At 39.7% G+C, this 15,137-nt stretch overlaps 1 protein-coding gene across 5 annotated transcripts in view; it reads left to right on the forward strand.

The window, feature by feature from the left end:
- RB1 (RB transcriptional corepressor 1) overlaps positions 1 to 14,956 on the forward strand; it is a 79,103-nt gene extending 64,147 nt beyond the window's left edge. For 4 of the 5 annotated variants that reach the window (XM_027471574.3, XM_072032552.1, XM_072032554.1 and 1 more), the window contains 10 exons: positions 6,663 to 6,781; positions 7,268 to 7,413; positions 8,097 to 8,242; positions 8,958 to 9,062; positions 10,002 to 10,115; positions 10,204 to 10,370; positions 10,810 to 10,840; positions 11,180 to 11,322; positions 11,745 to 11,794; positions 12,990 to 14,956. In XM_027471574.3, the coding sequence (XP_027327375.3) occupies positions 6,663 to 6,781; positions 7,268 to 7,413; positions 8,097 to 8,242; positions 8,958 to 9,062; positions 10,002 to 10,115; positions 10,204 to 10,370; positions 10,810 to 10,840; positions 11,180 to 11,322; positions 11,745 to 11,794; positions 12,990 to 13,063 (1,095 nt within the window). In that variant the 3' untranslated portion in view covers positions 13,064 to 14,956. Of the gene's footprint in view, positions 1 to 4,000; positions 4,076 to 6,662; positions 6,782 to 7,267; positions 7,414 to 8,096; positions 8,243 to 8,957; positions 9,063 to 10,001; positions 10,116 to 10,203; positions 10,371 to 10,809; positions 10,841 to 11,179; positions 11,323 to 11,744; positions 11,795 to 12,989 lie in introns of those variants that run through there. The other variant, XM_072032555.1, reaches the window with a different exon arrangement.
- Positions 14,957 to 15,137: the final 181 nt, after the last annotated feature.

Below are 15,137 nucleotides of genomic sequence, written 5' to 3' on the forward strand. Positions count from 1 at the left end.
TCAGATCAGCTGTTCATGTGCTTTCTGTCAAGGACTTCAAATAATTGGAGTTTGGCTGATTTGCAAATGCTATCAGTGTTTGCTTGTCACCTTCTTTGTAGTTTATGACTTTCCAAGTCTTTTGTGTGAGGAGGAAAAGCCTGATAAAATAGAGCTCTCAAATGACCAGGACTAATTAACATTGTTTTTTCTCTCTTTTTTCCTCTGTCCGTTTCGCATTTAGATAAAAGGAGATTATCACAAAGCTTGATGACAACATTCTGTTCTGTAAGCCAGTGTTATACTAGCCCTAAGTTAGGAGGACTTATATTAAACATAGCTGTTCTAAGGAGTTAAAAGCAGATCTGACAATATTCTTAGATGAATTACACCATTAACACTGCAGTTGTTAATGTTATCTTAATAAATTTTGTAATAACAAGCCCTAATGGGAGCATAATTTATATAAACAGCTCACGAAGTAGGAGATGTGTACATATAAATGAAATTAAAACAGTCCTTAATCTTGCATTTTTTTCCATGGCAATACTCTTGAAATGTAGACTGAAGTACATTTTGGTTTGGCAGATCTAAATTACTCCAAAATTCTGAATACCAGTTGTTGTGCAATGTTTCTGAACATACAATTGCAAACCAAAGTCAGCTTTCTAAGCATGTAATTCAGTCCCGGACAGGAGGAATGGAAGTCGATAGCTCCCATCTGGTCCTTGTCCTTTCATTCCAAGGTTGTCAATTCTAAATTAGCTTTATTTTGCCATGGTAAAATCACATCTACCTTTTAGCATATTATGAAGAAAAACATTTATTAATGTTATGTGTCGTATTGATTGATTCAGTAATTTGTGGTGGTGTTAATTATCCAAAAAACGAGAAACCCCACAACGTTGCTAGGCATTGAGATACACAATGTAGTGATAAACATTATATTAAAATATATAATGGGCAGCAAATAACTAAAAAACGATTAGAAAATTACTGTAAAGAAGGGAAGCATGAAGCGGTGGAAAATAAAGAGAAAAGCAGATCTTAAAATATTGTAAAGTGCTAATTAACACTGCCTGAGAGGAAGGCTGCTCAGGGACTTCCTTTATAATCAGTGGGCTACACCCAAACCCCAGGGTAGCTATTGTCTGTATTTAAGGCTTTAAGTCCTTCATTTAATCTTCTCATGGAAACCAAAGTCCCGTTAAACATGGAGCTGGGACAGAGCTGATATAAAGACCAGGAAGCTGGGAAGCACCCGTGTGTCCTGTATTTCATCATAGCCAAATAAAGATTAGCCAGCAAGAAATTCAGCCTACTTTGTTCAGAAAAGGAGCTTGCAGACTTGAGAAAAATGACTGCAAGTGCTTGCAGTGCAGGTATTTGTTGCAGGGAAACATCCTGCAGAGGTTTCCTGAACTAACCCCCACCTAATTGCAGTTTGGTTTTGCAGTTACAGTTGATGTGAGAGGGGACTGAGTCAAATTTCTGTCTTGTTCTTGGCTCTGCTGCCAATGGCCATTTGACCCTAAGAAGCTGAGTCAAACGACTGACTTCTTACTTGATTTCTCCCTTTTCGCACCACTAAAATAGGACTTGGCTAGCTACCACGTGGAAGTCCCAAAGGAAAAGCAGCATCCCGTTATTTTTATTAGTAAAATTTATTCTGTGGCTGCATTTAGCATTAAGGTAAAAATTGCGCAAAGCTCCTTTCACGTGAAAGGAATGCATTGGAGGTGACCTGTTGACCTGAAGTGCTGCTTAAAAGCTTAGAAAAGCAATATAAAATTTGTAAAAGATAGTGTGAATAATGTCACTTCAGAAACGAGTTACTGATTAACGGTCCTGCTAGATAAAGCTGGACCTGGGGGGTTAAAGTTCTTTTTTTTGACTCTTACTTAGGGGACTGGTAATGGTCTGGTTATTGACATCATATTTTGTTCATTCAAGTGAGAGGTAGATTGTTGAATACTAAATAGTGTGGCTGAAGCTGAACAGAGTTAGCACTGATAAGCTCTGGGTAATTTCTGGCCTTGGAAAATGACTGCAAGCTGCAGAATGCACTCAAGATTCACTAAATACAAGTATTTTTCATGTTTATTTATATATAAAAGAGGCAGGGTTATAATTAAGACCTTGATAGCTGATTTATTTTGTAGGGTGGAGGATAGATGCATTTGCAAAAACTCACCTCGGTGTATTTCAACATTGTCTCTGTTTTTTGTGAGGCACTGGTTTTGTCGGTGCAGTTGGTACCTACTTTTCATTTGCCATGTGTGGCTGTGCATGTGGAAAGCCACGAGTAATAGTGGTAGATGGCTTAACCTAAAGCGTTTTCAGCCACAAAGTGGAAATGACAACTGTTGGGATGCTCACGTTCCATTTCACCAGGTCTAAAAACCAAATAACCTTGGCCTGCCTCCTGCAGCCCTATTACTAGCCAGGTTTCTGCAGTCAGGTCACGGGTGACTGTGCTTTGCCCAAGGTAACCCATTGAGTCAATGCTTTAACACATCCCACCATTTCTCGTGCCGGCCAGCCTCTGCTGCTGGAAGCCAGCTGGGATGTGACAACCACTCATTTCTGGTCACACATTTTATTTATTTGTTACCACTGGGTCAATGAGAATTTTGGGAAGCCAGGAGATGTACTGGGTTTGCTGTATCCTACTACTCTGTCTCTATAAGTAGATGTTTCAATGCAATGAATATCTGCTTGCTTGCTGTACTTCATCTACCTGATGGAAAGCAGCACTTTTCATATAAATTCCCATAGGGTAAAGTTTCATGTGCAAATCAGCTGATTCAACAGGTTGTTTCCAGTAAATGTGGGAGATCTTGTACTCCCTGTTTTCTGCTCTTTCCTACTTTGTTCCTAACCTTAGTTGCTGCCTTGGCTGTTCTTAATTCTTGCTCTAGCTTTGTTTGCTCGATTCTGAGCTGATTCAACTCAAACCAATTTTTTTCTTTATGTTACATTTCTGCTATTTTAGTGCATCAGATTGACTTGCATTGAGATTGAATGAATGTTAATGCTAGTAAATAGGAGTAAAGAGAGAGGGGAAAATGATTTAAAAATTGGCAGATCTCTTTCATAGGTAGCAAGCTGCCATGTCTCCTCTCATTCTGTTATTATCAGAGACGTTTAATGACTTCTTCACTTCTAACTCTGGTGATGGGGCCTGGGATACCCTGAGTTGGAAGATTGTGACTGTGGGAATGATAAACTCGGCCAGCTCTGAATTTCTATGGTATTTGCTGCATATAAGTCTATGGGGCCCAATGGGATTTATCCCAGGGTATTCAGAGCTGGCTGATCTCACTAAGAGACCTCTCTCAATTAGTGTCAGCAGTCTTGGGAATGTTGAGAGGTCCCAGTTGGCTTGAAGCTGCCAAATGTCATCCCAGTTTTCAAGAAGAGTAAGAAAGAAGACCCTGGTAATTACAGGCCTGTCGGTTTCACTTCGGTGTCTGGTGAGATTATGCAGAAGGTTATTCTGGGAGTTACTGAAAAACTCTTGGAAGACAGTGCAGTCACTGGTCACATCTGACACAGGTTCATGAGGGGAAAGTCCTGCTTAACAAACTTAATTTCCTTCTATAACAAAGATGACCTTTTACGGTCCTTTTAGACCACCTAGTTGACCAAGGGAAGCCAGTAGATGTAATCCTTGTGGATTTCAGCAAAACTTTTGATACCGTCTTTCGCAGTATCCTTCTGCACAAAATGTCCAGCACACAGCTAGAGAAGTGTGTGATGCGATGGGTGAGCAGTTCTCTGACAGATCTGGCCCAAAGGGTTGTACTATGTGCGGTTACACCAGGCCAGCAGCCAGTCCCTGGTTGGGTTCGCGAGCTCATTCTGGGGCCAGTTCTCTTCAGTATTTTTATAAATGACCCGGGTGCAGGACTGGAATGCATACCGAGCAAGTTTGCAGATGATACTAAATTAGGAGGAGCTGCTGACTCTGTGGAGGTTAGAGAGGCCTTGCAGAGATCTTGGCAAATCAGCGGGCTGGGCAATCACCAGCCACATGAAGGTTAACAAGCACTGGGTTCTGCAGCTGGTGTGGGACAATCCTGGGTGCCACAGGGTAAGGAGGGCACAAAACTGTCAGTGCCCAAAGGAGCGGCTGAGGTCCCTGGGTTTGCTCAGCCCCGAGCAGAGCAGGCTGAGGGGAGGCCTCATGGCGGCCTGCAGCTCCCTCACGAGGGGAGCGGAGGGGCAGGCGCTGAGCTCTGCTCTCTGGGGACAGCGACAGGACCCGAGGGAACGGCATGGAGCTGGGACAGGGGAGGGTCAGGCTGGGGGTTAGGGAAAGGGTCTGCACCCAGAGGGTGCTTGGGCACTGGGACAGGCTCCCCAGGGCAGTGGTTGTCATGGCACTGAGTCTGCCAGAGTTCCAGAAGTGTTTGTACAGTGCTCTCAGGCACATGGTCTGATTTTTGGGTGGTCCTTTGTGGAGCCAAGGATTGGACTTGATGATCCTTTTGGGTCCCTTCCAACTCAGGATATTCTGTGATTCTGCAATTAAATGATGTGATTAATAAAACCACACTGTTTAGTGAAAACTGGAGCAGGGTTGAGAAGAGGACCTGGAACTTCTGGTCTCAAGTGCTAACTTCAAAAACTGTGACTTCTGTTTCCATTTCTTGACCTCTTTCTCACCCTATATCAATTCCCTTTTCTTCTACTTATGTTTATTTAAAAAAATGCTTTCCAGTCATTGTAGTTAAAACATTAAACAAATGAAGTGCGATTAACTCTTAGTCAAGGAATCGAGAAATGTTTTCAGAATGAATTAGCGATTGCTCTAGGAAAAAAAAACTGGATTTTTCAGAGCGTAGTGAGATGCTGTTGGGAATAATAAAAAAGAGCAGGGCCAAGTGGCCAGAAGAATAAGAAATGGAGGTCACGTCTGCATTTTCATCAAGGGAAGCACCAAAAGAGACAAGTGAGAAAGCACGTGCATTCCTAAATACAAGGAAGGGTGATGCAAGCCAGTCCAAGATCTGGTTGAGAAATGATGGAGAAATAACTGTGTGGTTATGAGTCAGTAACTGATGTTTTTCTGTTATGGATGGAACTGCTTCAGTATTGCCAAAATCCTAATTTAAGAATTACACAATGTGAAGAATTGTAAATCTCAAGCTGCTCTCATCTTGTTGCTCTTTGTTTGTAGTTGTCACACTTAAGAAGGAAAGTGCTCTTTTAGAAATAAGACTAAAAGGAGGTCTTAATGCTGGTTTTAATACTATTAAAACCAGTGAGAATCACCTTCAGCTTGCTTAACAGCATGTTATGTTCCTATTTGTTATTGTACAGGTTTGTCATTGTCATGATATGTTGTTAGTAATACATGCATTTGTAGGATCAGTCAGGCCTTGGACAGTCAGATGACATTTTATGTACAAAGTGTTGACCTGACTGATTTTGTGGCTTTTAGGAGACCATTTGGAGGAAAAAGCTGAATTTCTGTTTCTACCCTGTCTTTACTAACACCGCTTTCAACTCTGAGAAGGCAGCTGGTTTTCTGTAAGATGTTGTTCAGTTGCTTCTGGACTTCTGATGCTGCCTTCTTGGCAGGCAAAATTCAGCTCAAGGATGAGAGTCCTGTTTAAAGAAAGTGTAAAAAACAGAAGCCAGCAACCTTGTGTTTTCAAAATTAGGTTTAAATTCAATGCCAAATTATTTTCCCGTGAAGACTTGCTGTCTCAGCAGAATTCTGCCCTGTACGTGACACGCAAAGGGCAAAAGCCTGAGATTCTGTTTCTGCACGAGTGCTGTTTGTTACTGTTGTCAGCAGTAGTACTAATGTTACTTTGACCAGAACCATCTACATTTCACTTACATCCTCTCTTCATTGCTTCCTTAATTCAAGGTCTTAGTTGGTTCAAGTTTATTCCAGCTGCCTTGCCTAAAGTCCAGATAACTGACCTAAAATCCAAATGTGTGGACTTCTTTTTTTTTTCCTCAAGTTAAATATGTCCTTTAAGGTCAAAGTGATGTTTTGGAGTTTCTCTCCATCAGCGTGGTTACCTATTGAAAGCTGGGTAACGTCGGAGATAAGCTACCAAAGCAGGATCAGGTCACTGTACTTGCCTTTAAGATCCCAGCTGGGTGTAAGGGCAGAGATTTAATGCTTGCAGAGTGATATAGCCCTTGCCAAAAGTCGCCCTAGGAAAATCACATCCAAAAATGGTATTGCAGAGATCTGCATAGTCCCTGGTGCAATGAGATGAGTTCTGACTGTGTTTTGTATGTTATCTATCATGTGTAAAATATTAGGCGGATATTGTAGCAGCAGTAGTCCCTTTCTTTCATCAGTTATCTTCTAGTCACACGTGTGTTTTTTGACAACACAACCTTTTGTCTTCATACTTGATGTGCCATTTACTTTTCTCTTCAGGAACAGCTTTTTAATAGGGATCAATAAGAGACTTCAGAATACAGCAGCAGTGTCTGAACTCTGCAATTGACTTGTATCTATTGGACAGAACAAAATGTTTGATGTATTTTAATAGTTAAAATTGGTTGGTATTAGCGGACAAAGCATGAGTGTTCTGAAGGATCTGAAAGCATTAATTAAAGGAGCATATTTTGGGGGTCATTTTAGGAAGGAATACAATCTATGCAATGACTCTTCTCAGTGTAATGTATTGCTATTGTGATTTTTCTAGGATTCACCTCTGTTTGATCTTATCAAGCAGTCGAAAGAGCGAGAAGGTCAGACTGATCAGCCTGAGCCCGCCTCCACTCTAAATGTGCCTCTCCAACATAACCACACTGCAGCAGACCTGTAAGTGACGTGCACGCTTGGTGTCTAGTGAAATGTACAGCTAATATCTCCCTTAATATTTAAATCCAAGCCCCATCGAACTTGCAATTGCAAACTGTTACCTTGTCTAGGAATAAACAAGTCCCCTTATCAGTAAAATGATTTTGACTTGCGGTTAGTTGGGTTTTGGCTTGAGGTTAGTTAGCAGAGTGAGTGGATGAGTACAAGTTTGGTAAGAGGAGGGGAAGGAGGAGAGAAAGATGATGCAGGTCCTCTGTGCTATCACTAACACATTTCTTTTGCTCCTTGGAGCTGTAGTAAGAAGGAATACAGATCAGTATTTAATTAATAATTTGAATTTTTATTTCTGATATGGGAATAACTGGTTACAGTATTGATTCGTTTAGTCTCATGGGGGGAGAGGGAAGAGTTTGTGCAAGCATTATTCCTTTTAAATTATTCCTTTATCTTGTGCTGTTAAGTGCTTAATAGAATTTAAATCTCCAGGTATCTTTCTCCTGTGAGATCTCCTAAGAAGAAAGCATCTGGACACCCTCACAGTGCTACTTCCAATCCAGATGCTCAGCCAGCTGCAAGCTCTCAATCACAGAAACCACAAAAATCTACCTCCCTCTCTCTGTTCTACAAAAAAGGTTTGTAGCTTCTGTACTTAACGAAGTTACAAAGTTACCTCTGGTCGTTTATCCTTTTCTTGTTTTGGAGCTCAACATTCTTAAGAGGTAATGATAGAAATATGTAGCAAAAGGCCATACAAACCCTTAACGGAACTGCTATTGAAAGAAATAGTAAAATGGTGCCAGTGGGTTAACGAGTGCACTCTACAGACTAAGCTTCAGCTGAAAGCTTATCTACTGTTTGTAAGAATGACCACATTGTCTTCAATGAAGGGTTTGTCTATCATAATATCCCTCTTCCAGCAGTGACCATAAATAAGTGTCACGGAAAGCTTAAGAAATGGGCAAGCTTATGTGATGCTTCCCCTGAATGCTTTTCTAAGCTTTGACTTTTTCCAGCTTGGGGGTTTTCCTGAGCTTTCTGTGATATATCTGCTTAATAACTCTCAGTGGATTCATTTTCTAAATGCTTGTCCAGACCTTTTGAATCGACACGGACATATGTGCAGTATTGTGCAGTGTTGACTTCCATGTGTCCACTTCCATTTCTTTTGAACCTAACTAGTTGGTTTGATAGCTCATAGTTCTTACAGTGGGAGATGGTAAACACTTAATTGCTGTCCATCCTCCATCATGTTCTTCTTATTTTGTATACCCCTATTATTACCATTTCAGTTTATTTTTCTTTTCTGTCCCTCAAGTGTATCTACTGGCCTATAATCGATTACATACCCTGTTCTTTCGGCTTCTCTCTGAACATCCTGACCTGGAACACTTGATCTGGACCCTCTTCCAGCACACGCTGCAAAATGAATATGAGCTTATGAGAGACAGACACTTGGACCAGGTAACACTAAAAAAAAAAGAGTTTCAAAAGGCTTTCCTGCACAAAATGTTCCTTATGCATTCTTTAACTGCTAAAAATTATGATCTGAGCTTTTATTTCCTTATTGATCACTCACAGCAGAAATTACCCACTTAGTGAAGTCTATTTTTGATCTTCTCAGGTTTGTTTCTAAGTACTGTGAAATGCTCAAAATACCATTTATGGCTATTTTCAAAATAATGAACAGAGAGCAAATTTACTATTAATTTGTGTAAGAAAATACTGGTTTTCTTTGGGAAGACAAAATATTTGACTAATCCTTGTTTTGCTATTGGACCCTAAAGTTCCAGTCTGTGAAATGGGTTTGAAAAGGTATTGCCAGCTGCAATTAGTTAATTGTCCTACAGAAATGGAGGGAACAGTAGTTGATGTTTTCTGAAAGTTCTTATGAAGGTGAATAGCACGGTGACTTTCAGACCACAGTCAGTAACAGAAGGCTTCTAAACTGAGCTTTTGCTTTTGTTTATTTCAAGAACAGCCATTAGGAAAGTTTCAAAGTCAATAGCAAAGCTTCTTTTGCTCTCGCTGAAGCTAGAATTGCTTTCTGTTTTAAAAACATGAAAGCACAGAAGAGTATCACAGAAAAATTAGGATTTCAAAAGTTGAAATGAAAAGCCCAAATTAATTTGCTGCATTTTGAGTTGTTTTTTTTTTTTTTTCCTTGTTTCTTTAATAGATCATGATGTGTTCCATGTATGGCATATGCAAAGTAAAAAATGTGGATCTTAGATTTAAGATAATAGTTTCAGCGTACAAGGAGCTTCCCAATACAAACCAAGAGGTATGGAAATTCTTTAATATGATATACAATATGATAAACAAATTTTTTACTTGTTTTTCTCTGTCTAAAATGAAAAACCAGGCATACAAATGTTTATGTTCAGTACAAACTCTCCAAATGCTTAATTTTATCTTAATTTGGGGGATGAGAAAACTAGCTCTAATACTAAATGTTTCTTTAAACGTCTTGCACGGGTAGGTTAGTAGTTCTCAGAAGGCAATTTGAGATACTAAATAACAGTTTATGGTTCTATTTGGAGATGAGATGGAAGATTCAGATGTAGTACTAACAGGATTTTTCAAAAACAACCCAAGTTGCTTTAGATTTACCTAACTTCCATTGACTGTTGAGGGGAGATAGATTACTTTCTGTAGATATTTCCAATAAAAATGTGGTTATATTTCAAGTACGTAAGTGTAGGGAGGCCTATTAAAGTTACAGGCTCAATTCTAATGTAAAAAGTTGCTTCAGTAGAAAAAAAACAGTTCTTTGAACTGTAAGCATCCTATTAGTAGCAGAATTTCTCAATGTGTCTTGGTTAAATCCCTGAGCTCTATCTCCAAACCTGAAGAACTGTTTTATCCGTGTCAGGTGAGAAATGAAGAGTTTTTCAGCCTTGATCCTAGTAGCAAAAGTAGCAAAGCCTTGTTTTTTAATGACAATTGGATGTGTGAAAGTAAATGGAGCTTAAATTTGGAAAACATAGTTAATCAGTACTATAACAATGTTCACAGTAAAGAAAGGGATGTGCTGCTTAATTAAGGAGGAACCTCTACTGATGTTCATCTGTATTTGGAAAAAAACAGTTCGAAATAGTAGTTAACAAAGGCTGGTACCTGACACATGCCACAAAGTTTATGAATGGCGTTACGAGTTTGTCAAATGTAATTTTTTTTCCTTTTTTCTTTTTGTCGTGTATGGCTTTCTCACCCTACGCAGACCTTCAAACGTGTTCTTATCAGGGAGGAACAGTACGACTCCATTATAGTCTTCTACAACTTGGTGTTTATGCAGAAGCTGAAAACGAACATTTTGCAGTATGCCTCCAACAGGGTAAGGCCGTTAGCTGTGTTCAGTATTGCTTATTTAACAGAATAGGAATATATAGACACTAAAACATCATTATTTTATTATTTTTTAGCCTCCTACTCTGTCACCTATCCCACACGCTCCTCGCAGCCCTTACCAGTTTTCCACTTCTCCTCGGCGTGTCCCTGCTGGCAATAACATCTACATCTCGCCCTTGAAGAGCCCATACAAATTCTCTGATGGGTTTCAGTCTCCCACAAAGATGACTCCGAGGTCTCGGTATGTTGGTTGCAACTATTTCTTTGAGCCAAGTGGAGTTGTTGGGACTCCAGAGAACTGCACGCTGTAGTTTATCAAGATAATTTGATTAGCAAACATCTGAAGGTTTTCTAATTAAGGGATGATCATCAGGTACTCAGCACTGAAATGTCCTCCTGTTGATAGGGGATGGGCTGCCAGGCCTTAGATTCTTTCAGGCCACAGTTTCTAGTTGATGATCTGTATGGGACGGTTGGTTTGGCGATTGAGTTTTCACTGGCCCTAATGGAAACATGAATGATCGGAACACGGCAAAGCGCGGGATGGGTTTGCACTTTTGGCACAGGGAGGAAGAGAGCTCGTTAGTGTCTTATGCGAAGCTGTTTAAATTAATGGTTCTTTTTGTGTCTCATTCTGGAATGTCACTTAATCTGAAACACTTGTTTTCTTCATTTGGCAGAATTCTGGTGTCCATTGGAGAGTCGTTTGGGGTGAGTTTTACAATTTTTGTCTGATCTGGAATGCGTGTAACTTTGGGAGGAATGAAAGAGCCTCCTGACAGCTGTAGAACCAGCCAGTGTTTCTAATTTAATGTAGTAATTCATGGAATTTGTAAGCACAAGGATTACAGGGGGTGTACTATTAACCTTTTCTCAAATATTCAGACTTTACCTTCTTTCACAATGACTAAAATCAAATGCAAAACATTTTAAAAGCAGAGTTCTTAGGCTGCAGCTTTAGAACTTGCAATATTGTAGTGGATAATCTGGGAATTTCGAGTAGTTGCAGGATTTATTGGTGATTCTTTCGCTATTTTTGTGTCATTTCAGACTTCTGAAAAGTTTCAAAAAATAAACCAGATGGTGTGCAACAGTGAGAGACAGCTGAAGCGCGGTGCCGAAGTGAGCGACGCTCCTAAGCCACTAAAGAGGCTGCGCTTTGATATAGAAGGGCAAGATGAAGCAGATGGGAGGTAAGAGATTGTTCTTGGACTTCTGGTAAACTGAACCAAACGATGTTTGGTTCTCAGGGCCTTCAGAATGCAGCCCCATGTCTATATATAGTTGTGGAAGTTGAAAAATTTTAAGTGAGAGCTGGAAGCATAATATTTAATAGGACACTTGGTGTCATGATGTCAAAAGCAAGGATTTATTCAGTGCCTGTACATTCAGCATCCTGGTATTTCTGCTGAGTGCTAAATCTAAATCATGCTGTTGTCCTCAGTGTTGAAATCAATCACCTCTTGAGTTTATTTTGGAAGAAAAAATAGCATATCTTTGTAAAATAAGGCAATAGCACTGAAATTAATTAATACTGATTTACAGTTAGGTTTATCAGGATAAAAAATATATATTTTTTTTAACATCTCTTTACTCAAATGCTTTCTGTCTGCAGTAAACACCTACCCCAGGAGTCCAAGTTCCAACAAAAGCTTGCAGAAATGAGTGAGTATTATTTTTTCAGTAACTTGTCAGCAGTGACTGCCTTGCATAAAATAGTTTGTGTCAACTCAGATAAAAACATTGTTCAACACTGATAGCATTTCCGTGCTTGCTCTTTTTATATTTGCTACACCTAATCTTAAAAAATGGAGATGATTAAATGAAAAAAGGCTCTTTTCTATGGCACTATGCTATTTAATATCATCAAATGCTATTGCATGGGAGTAAGAAAAGGAGCATGACTTGGTCTTCCTAAATATTAGAATTTTTGAAGTGGAATTAAATGTTTGCCAAGGCTTTCCTGTTTGTTGTAATGACAGATCCTTTACTGAGAGCATGCAGGTAGAAATCAGTAGTAATTGCAACGGCATTAGTTGACCAGAACACCTTTTTAGGCCATTGCAGTATAGTCGAGGAAAATTGTACATAATTTTGTGTGTTGCTTTTATACTTGAATGCCCAAGACTGCTTTTCTTCTACTGCAGATCAACCTTTCTTTCAATTTTTTAAATGTTTTTCAAATAAAATTCAAAATCTAGCTTATGAAATACAAAGCAGCTCCATTTCCACACCTGAGTTTGTATTTTCCACTCCTGAGAAGGAGCGCTCTTGGTTTGGCCAGACATTGACCTCTTTGTTAGAATCCCCAAGCTGTGCAGCTGAGCAGATTTGCCTGTTAAAAATTCTTCCCTAGGTGGTATTGCTCCTCAGGACAGGGGTGACTGCAGAACCAGGCACCTCTCGTTTATTTTAGGGTAGGGGAAATGCTTCGGTGTTTACCTGTGGCAGAGGTTAAGAGGGGCTGCTCTGTTCCATGGCCAGCTGTGTTCGTATGTCAGTGGGGGAAAAGGGAATTTGCTACGTGGGCTGGGATGTGGGGGTCGTGTAACCCATTCCGTCTGTCTGGTGACAAGGCAGAGCCCTACATGGAGCAGTCCATTTCCTCGTCCTAAGGATGAAGACTGACGAAAGTGAGGATACAACAGCCATGAGAACTTCCCTAAAAGGGTGGAGTTCTGTAAGGCGGTGAAATAAACTGAGCAAGAATTGCTGAAATAACATTTTGCATTTCTTTTAAAGTGCGGGTTTTGTTACTTAGTGTGCTTCTATGTGCATCATTACCAGTTTTTACAATAAATAATCCCATCCAAAATAATTCTGAAGGAAGGAGCCAATTTCATTCTTTCTTCTTTTGTAGCATCCACTCGAACAAGAATGCAGAAGCAGAAACTCAACGATGGAAACGATACCTCAGCCAGTGAAGAAAAGTGAGATTCTTCTCAGGACCAGGGTCTGCGCTGCAGGCCCTCTTAGATTGTTTCTGTTTTACAGCCTTCATTAATTGAGTTGCTTTTTTAGTCGCTTTTTATTCCAAACTGCTAGTTGAAAACATTTGGACTTTTTTATTTTTTAAATATTTTTCATGATACTTTTGCCTTATGATGTAGCATGTATCCGATGTAAGCCACTGAATTTAATTTATATATATTTTTTTGAGGATTTTAAAAACAGACTTGGAAAATGCCTTAGTTTCCTATTGCGACATTACTGATTTAAGCCAGTTCAGTCTCCTTGGATTGAATTTTTCTGTCTAAAGGCGAAATGTTAGCTAGAATGTTTTGAAGTGCACTAATTTTTGTTACTTAGATTTCTTTTTATTATTGGAACTCGAAGCATTATTTGCAAATTTTGAAAATTAGGGGCCAGACACTGCAAAGATTTGACTCTGTATATAATTAGTAAATCAAATTCCCATTAACTTAAGCTGCACAGCAGTCTTGCAGGGTCAGGATCTCACTGCAGAAGTAGAACCAGAAAGCAAAGTGAACTCATTATGTAGCTGTACTACTGAAACCAGTAATCCATACCTCAGATCCAGAATGTTTTGCATTTTTCCTGTCCCAGCCCTCACTCCGCTCCTTCAGAGGGCACTGCCCATCTGTCCAGTTTGAATTTTACTGAATGTGAATTTCACATTAAATGAGTCCCAGAAACCAAGACTTATTCCCAGATGCAAAGTACTTGATTTGCTCTTTCATATCTTGGAAAATCTCAATTAAAACAAAAAGCACTACAGGCCTACGTCGCGCCTGGTACACCTAAGTTATCAGTGATGTGGGATTTTCTTGGAGTGATTTCAGATTTTCGTCTAACTGTAGCCAAACCCAGTAAGTTGAAAAACAGGCTCAAAAGCTATTTCCCACAGCTGAAAGCTGTGTCAGAAGTTGGGCTCCCGGTAAGAGTAGATAACCTGCTAGCTAAAAGTGCAGCGTGTCTCCCGTTGGCAGCATCTGCACCAACCCAGATTTCATGACCTCAAAAAGGCAGAATTTAATAGGCAACTTGTGAATAGTTACAAGTAGCCAAAAGAAAATTGTTTTTTACAATGTATTTGTAAATTACTGATTTGGATACTGGATTTTTTCTTGCAATGATAAAGGGATTGCAAAATAGCCAGTTAATGAAAGCCTCTTTCATTTCCTAGTAGAAATAAGAAGAAATATGAAATGATACTTTTACAGAAGTAAATGAGATCCCGCTTTTAAATTACCCATTTTTTCATGAAATGTAGCCTTTGCAGCTACTTAAACTAATACAGTTATAGTAGAAAAGCTGTTCCTTACACAGTAATAACTTAAAACATCTCTGGGTAGCTTATTTAGAAATTGCATAGCTGAACCTAGAGTCCTTACAGTAGTACATTTTAAAGATCAGTTCTGGTGTTGATCAGAAGCTAACCCTAGAGCTACTAAAAATGCTGCAAACAGCACCCTTGATTTGTCACTGAATTTTGAAATAAAATGGAGTTATTTTTTTAGTCTCAATACGGCTTCGGCTTTCTTCCTGAAAGATGTACAGAAGCGTTAAGAGTACCCTACGTTTATTTTTCCACTTTTCGCAGTTTTGCAAGCAGAACGTGTGTTGCTTTGGGGCCGCTATCCCTCAGCTCTGTTAACAGCAGTCGAAGCTCCTCGGTGTTCCTTTGTCGAATCCCCCGGGGTAACATTACAGAGCCCAGTACCAAACAGATCTCTTATTTCTTTACTGTGACAATGTATTTTTTTGCTCAAACAGACTGAAGGCTTTACATCAAATGTATGATAATATTTTATACAACTAATCAGTTTCTCTCCTTTCAAGATAAATAAAATAGCTTTTCAAAGACGTATAGTTGGTAATTTTATTAGACGAGGAGAGGGCTTTGCATGGCACAGCCCTTGCAGGGGTGCCTGAAGCAGTCCTTGGAGTAGTTCCTGTCTGCACTGAGAAGCCTTCGTGCCGCTGCACCGCCCTGCTTTTCACCACCGATTCTCTTCTCAGAACTGCTGAAAATAGCCCAGGATGT

The sequence above is a fragment of the Anas platyrhynchos genome, chromosome 1 (assembly GCF_047663525.1).
Source record: "Anas platyrhynchos isolate ZD024472 breed Pekin duck chromosome 1, IASCAAS_PekinDuck_T2T, whole genome shotgun sequence".
Lineage (NCBI taxonomy): Eukaryota > Metazoa > Chordata > Aves > Anseriformes > Anatidae > Anas > Anas platyrhynchos.